The sequence below is a fragment of the Anser anser genome (assembly GCF_964211835.1).
Source record: "Anser anser genome assembly, chromosome: 11".
NCBI lineage: Eukaryota > Metazoa > Chordata > Aves > Anseriformes > Anatidae > Anser > Anser anser.
In genome coordinates this window covers 14,538,803-14,545,153 of record NC_139732.1, presented here as the reverse complement: position 1 = coordinate 14,545,153, position 6,351 = coordinate 14,538,803, and the positions used below count along the sequence as shown (strand labels likewise).

The window sequence follows — 6,351 nt, the reverse complement described above, 5'->3', positions numbered from 1 at the left end:
AACATAAATCTTCCTGTTTCTTTCCCCACAGATTTAACTCCACATTATAAATAAATCAGTGCTTGGGATATGGAAGCAGTACCAGAACCCAGAAACAGGTAGGGAATACATAATAGGTGTGTTTTAAAAAATTCTGATTTAAAGTAGTCAAGGTATTTAAAAACTTTAAAAACCTGAAGTAAATTATGTTGCTAATGTCTGCTTATAATTGAGTAAAAAAAAATTATATTGCAGATTTGTTTATGATTGAGTAAAAGTGTCTGTGTAACTTCAAAATGTTGTAATTGCTTGATATTACCTCAGGTAATTTTAGCTCATGTAATGTCTTTACCTGAAGAAGGATTTCCTTTATACTGAAACAAATGGCCTGTTTGGATGTGGGTGTAAAGAAGTGCATGTAATCTAGACAGATAGTACACGACTGGCTGTTCTTCAACACTACTGTGTATATGCTGTGGTTATGTGCCACTCAAAAAGCCACAAACGAGCCCTGTTTTTTACTTAAAGTCCCCCAGCCTGGATTTTCCAGCTTTCGTTGCCGGACCCGATCCTGGGGGCTGCAGGGGCGGTGTGACTTTCTGCCCTTCACCCCTCCTGCCGAGGGCTCACCGCGCTCTGAGCGGAGCTGGGCGCCCGCCGACAGGACCCCCTACCAAGACCCCACCTCAGCGGCGGGGCCGCGTCGTGAGATGGCGGCCGCAGGCAGCGCGCGCCCCCTCCCGTCCCGTCCCGCCGGGCCCGCGCATGCGTGTGGGAGCTCCCCTCGGCGCGGGGCTGCGTTGCGGTGCCATGGCGGAGGGGAGGCGTCCGGTGCTGCTGGGGCTCCGCGACGCCCCCATGGCCGGGCCGTGCCGGGAGGCCCCGGCCTGGGCCACCAACAAGCTGGGCGGCTCCGCGGTACGGCCGGGGAGGGAGGGGAGCGGGGAGGGAGGGCTCTGCCCCGAGCCGGGGCTGTGGGGCGGCACGGCCGCGGCTCGGTGGAGCCCCCGCGGGCGTCCTCCAGCGGTGCGCGTGGTGTTGGCTTGCAGGACGCGCTGCCCGCCCTGCGCCCGGCCGAGCCCCGCTGCGGGGCGTGCGGCGCGGCCCTGGCGCACCTGGTGCAGGTGTACTGCCCGCTGCGGGGCCTGCCCTGCCACCGCCTCGCCAACGTCTTCGCCTGCCCCGGCACGGGCTGCTGGGGGCAGCCCCGCAGGTGAGGAGGGAGCGGGATGCGCTGTGCTGGCGGCTCGGATACCCCCCCGGTCAGCAGCTCTGCTGCTTCAACGCCCTTGTCTTGTTTTCTTTCCATGTGGCACGCTGAAGCTGGAAGGTGCTGCGCTCCCAGTGCTTGCAGACTCGGGAAAAGGAGGCACGAGGTTGCAGTCTAAAGCAGGTACAGCCAGCAAGCCGCTTTCTTGGTGTCTGCCCGCGTGAAGTACAGCGTTAAGGAGGATTTCAAATAAAAAAGTGGTTAAGCCGGGTGAGCTTCACATCTATGTGTACTAGTTTAAGCAGCCATAGCTGCCCTGTAGAAATTGTGCCACGTGTTGGTTTTGAGTCACATGGAGAAGTCATCACAGTCACAGGTACAGCGAGCGCTACATGCTGCGTACTACAAGATCAATTTCTTACTTGTGATTTATGTTAGAGTAGCTTTAAAGTGGAGGTTGCAATCCAATTATATGGTTAAAATTGATATTTAATATCATAATGACTGAATCTACCTACACACAGTTTTTCAACTGTACTTTAAAGGACTGTGCTGCTTTAGGTTTAGCTCTTTAAGATGCTGTCTTTATTTTCTAATTTAAATTGATATTTTTTTTTTTTAAATAACAACTTTAGTTTATCTGACTCAAGTGTTGTTAAAGTATTTCCGGGATGTTTTTCCTGTGAATCTAAACTTTGCATATTGGCTTAGGGAGATTGAAAGGGGAGGCTGGCTTTCAAACTAATGCTGATAGGAAGCATGCTTATTCAGCTGGTGTGTTTGCAATATAATATTTTGGTATGTGGTAAATGAGTTTATATTCTGATAAAAATAGTGCAGATATTTATTGTTATTATATTCATCTGTATCTGCTCTTTGAGCTTGCTGTGGTGCAGTAGCTGGTTCAGTTAAATATCTCCAAACCAGCTACTGTCAGTCGTGCCAACAGCCTAGATATGGCAATGCAAGCCCATGTGAAACACGAACTAATTCTTGCCCCATTTCTCCAGTTTGAGATTATTTTTTTTGCCATAAGTGTGCTGCTGTGAGAAGCACATATGGTGGTACCTGGTATTCTGAGGGTAACGGGCAAAAAAATACTAAGCATTAGGTTAAGGTTTTACTTCTCTTATCCATTACAGTAGTAAAACTGTATTTAAAGTGTATTAGGTAGCTCTTGAAAATGTTTTTCTTCTTTTTTTTCTTCCCCCTACCCAGAAACAAGAACCTAACTTTTCTGCGAAGGACTGGTGTGACGAGGCAGATGACTGGGGAGTCTGTGATGGAGCAGAATCTCCTGTGTGTGCCCTTCAGCTGCTTGGCTTAAATGAAGTGGCAAGCAGCTCCTTGTCCAGAGAAGCAGAGTGTGCATCCCAGTTCCAACAGCTTTGCCTGTCTGAAGCTACAGATGTGTCAGGTTCCCTGGATATGGATCTTCCGGTCAGGGAGGATATGGTAACAGCCACTTCAGCTCCTGTGTTCCGTCCCTATTACATTAGTGTTGTGGATGAGGAAGACTATGCTGGTTTCCTTGATACAGATCATGCAGATGAGCTATGGAAGGAGTATCAGCAGAGAGAGGGTGTTGATTTGGAACATTTGATGTCAGAAAGGTGCGCGCAGGTTTGAATTTCATGCTGAAAGCAAAAGCTAAAGCTTTTCTTATTCCAGTTGCATTTTTAAGAGCTTAGCTACTCGAGAATTTTCACTAGAGACTGGGATGATGGTATCAGATGGACTCCTGGAGTTTTTGATAAAGAAGTTGTTTGAAAAACAATTTTTGGATGTAGCTGCTGAAAATATTTTCAATTTTAACTTAATATCCAGACCATTTCTTTTTCAATTGTATTAATGTCTACAGTGACTTTCCCTGAATTGTGAACCATGCTGAATTTTTTGATAACTACAGCTACTGTCAATTGCAGAATATGCATAGAATGGTTTTTAGTTGTCGTGTTCTGTTGATTTTTTTTTTAATGTTGATGGAATCATAGAACTTGGATTATGCTTAAATTACACTTCTTTTAAATTTATAATTAAGAAAACAAGACAACTGCTGAGCAGTTACTAAAGGAATTATTTTTTTAGGTTTAAATGGGTATCTAGTAGAATTGAATTAGATGTAGTGGTCTGAAACATTTAGTAAGAGATGCCAAAGAACTAGAAGTAGGATGTTCAGCTGCAAGCTGAAACAGTAACCACCTCTTAATTTAATATGTATATTTTTTAGTCTATTTATTTTAATGTGAATGTATAGTAACCACTGCTTATTTGAAGCATGCATATTGTACTGCATTGAAATTTTTGTTTCATTTCTTGTTCTCATAGTTTTGCAGCTGAAGGTGATAAAGAAAAATATGAGAAGAGTGAAGTCAAAAGTGGGGACCACACATTCCATAAATTTATGAAAAAAATAGCTGTCTGTCATGAACAGATTTTAAGGTACGTTGATCACCTGGTTGTAACAGGAAGATACAGAGCATAGATATGGACTGTTAGTAAATCAACATAAATTATTTGACTGGAAATATTTATTTTTCTTAATTGAAAAATTTGCTGAGAGTGCTGTTACCGTGCCTGAGTGATAAGACTTCAGTCCCTGGTTGGACTTTCAGGACAAAGTATTAAGTGGATGAGAGGCAAAGCAGAATCAGAGCCCCAGATCCGTCTATAGGAGACCTTCTTCAACGTAAGACCTGATGAGAGCAGACCCACGCTGTCTTTAAAGACTTACTGAAATCCAGGTGTAGAGGTTTTCAAGAGATAGTTTTGAGGTGGAAGTGTAATGCGCAGTGGTGTGCTGTGATACACTTCCAAGGCGCTCTCCTCTTCTAAAGTTTTCTAATCTTACTGTTACTGCTTATGTCTCAGTCTTTGAGATGTTACTGAAGTAAGAAATTATTCATTTTAAAGCCTGAGTTCATTTGCAGCTTATGATTACCCCTCGTGACTGCGTAGACTTCACTTCCTGTAAATATGTTACTTTCATAGAAAAAAGCAGATTAAGCCTCAGAAAAACTTCTTTCCAAAAAGAGGAATTAATTGTGAATGAGAGTATATCAGAGTTCAAATAAACTTATTTGTAGTACGAGATAATACCAATAACTTTCATGGATCATACAAAGTATTAGTCTTTAACAACTTTATTCTAGAGAGTCTGCTGCAACCCATCTGGTCGAGCTGTCTCAGTTTAGTGACACGACCTTTGTTTATCAGGTTTCCAGAACCAGGTGGAACTAACTGGTACCTTTTTGATGAGGAGGTAAAGTCTGAAGGGCTGGTTATGCACATGAGAAATAGTAGAAACTTCCATTAATTAACTGTCAAAGACTATACAGAAAAATTACTGATAGAGAGTGCAAGGAACGTTTTCAGACAACTTTTTTCCACTGGATCTATCATTTTGCAGTATTATGCTCTTTGAATTTTCCATTTTTCCAAAACATTGCATCCAGTGACCCCTGTGAGTATCACTAGTTACAGTCTTTATGCAGCCCTCCCTTGTCCCTTCAAGAGCATTGTGAATATACGCAATAGGTGCCTGACACAAATGTTCAAACCCCATTTTTCCTGGGCTGCCGGATCCCTGTTGAGCTCTAGTTTGTTTAATTGAGTCAGGTACGGTATATTTTGGAGGTGTCAATTTAAAGCATTTGTCTCCTTTAAATCCAGCTCTTTTGTGAAGACTTTCCAGGTGTTGACGTTCGAAAGTCCAACTTTGCCATCTTTAATTTTTGTTGAATGACTCATCTGAAACTTAAGCAATGATTCTGGCTCCTAACAATGTTTGTGTGTTTTCCTATGAAATCTAGATTAAAAAAATAAATGTTTTTTCCTTTCTTCTCTTAAGATACTCCTGGGGTGGTCAGCCTTTATTCATAACTTGTCCTCCAGCCAACTTTAATGAAGATATTCCAGCCTGCAGTAATTGCGGAAGCAAAAGAATATTTGAATTTCAACTTATGCCAGCACTGGTCAGCATGCTGCAGAGCGATTCAGGTTATTGGCTTTTGACTTAGCTAAATGAATATCTCGGAAACAGTCACCTTGTTGGTAAAGTTCAGTGAACTGTAATTTGGATTGTTTCTTGCTAGCTATAGGCACTGACAAGCCTAACTACAGTGGTCATAGAATTATAAAGGTTACATACGGGTAGGTATATGCATATGGATTATACAGGTAATGTTTCCATTATAGGTTCCGTTAAGCAAATGATGTAACTGGTTTATAGGGATTCACGGATTTCAGCTTCATTTGCTCCCTAGTGAATTGTCATAACAACAATATAGATAATTCCATGACTTTGGGAGTAATTATTACCTTTTAAATGAGGCCTTGGAAAATAATAAATATTGTCAAATTGCAGACATGTAAGAAGCTCTTTGAAAATTCTCAGTCAGCTTGCTTTAAAATCTTTTAAATTAAAAAATGACGTCTGTAGGAGACTGAATATGAAAAAATACTTTTTGAATTGGAAGATTGAACTGCAGTAATAAGCAATAGCCGCTGTCTAATTTTTCTAATACATGACATCCCTTTATTGTTTTGTTTTTAGATCTGTCAGTGGAATTTGGGACTGTTATAGTTTATACATGTGAGGAAAGCTGTTGGCCAGCCAATCATCAAACCCCTCTTGAAGAATTTCTTTTTGTACAAGAAGACCCTGATCAGAAACTATTTAAATAAATTGTTTATTTGCAGAGATGGGAAGTCTGTTTTATTCTTTTTTTTTTCTGCAGTTGAAAGTACGTAATTATACAACAGAGTTTTCCTCAAATGTGGTGAAAAATGAAATTGATTTGATGTCATGGTGCTTATTTCGTGGAATAACCTACAAGTTAAGGTGCCTCTAAAATGCAGCCACAGAAAACTTGCTTACTTTGTTTACATGTGCAAACAGGAATGTAGAAGTTGTTTCAGGATTCTAGTTACACTTTTAAACATGGAAACTTTTAAACACAGGAAGAATGTAAAGGAGAAAGGTCGCCTAACTGCACTCTGTTGTTATACTTTGCATTGATCAGTCTAATGGGATCCAGTTCTTAGAAACTACCAGCAATGAGAAGCTTAATCTAAGTATTTAAAAAAACAAATCTGCTTTATTTGTATTGATGACAGATTAGAAACTCAGTGAGTGGGCAGTGGCTGAGAGGGCCTTCCTG

The 6,351-nt window shown here is 41.7% G+C and overlaps 1 protein-coding gene across 1 annotated transcript; it reads left to right on the top strand.

Moving 5' to 3' along the window:
- The first annotated feature begins 739 nt into the window (after positions 1-739).
- Positions 740-5,893, top strand: PDCD2L (programmed cell death 2 like). Its single transcript, XM_083794765.1, has 7 exons — positions 740-897; positions 1,029-1,192; positions 1,303-1,372; positions 2,408-2,802; positions 3,518-3,631; positions 5,040-5,188; positions 5,745-5,893. The coding sequence occupies exons 1-7, from the start codon at positions 745-747 to the stop codon at positions 5,873-5,875; spliced, it is 1,176 nt and encodes a 391-aa protein (XP_083650891.1). The 5' UTR covers positions 740-744; the 3' UTR covers positions 5,876-5,893.
- The last annotated feature ends 458 nt before the right edge of the window (positions 5,894-6,351 follow it).

Coding starts and splice junctions, on each gene's coding strand:
- PDCD2L (XM_083794765.1), top strand. CDS start 745: ATGCGTGTGGGAGCTCCCCTCGGCGCGGGGCTGCGTTGCGGTGCCATG. Junction 898..1,028: donor ACAAGCTGGGCGGCTCCGCG/GTACGGCCGGGG, acceptor GTTGGCTTGCAG/GACGCGCTGCCCGCCCTGCG. Junction 2,803..3,517: donor GAACATTTGATGTCAGAAAG/GTGCGCGCAGGT, acceptor TTGTTCTCATAG/TTTTGCAGCTGAAGGTGATA.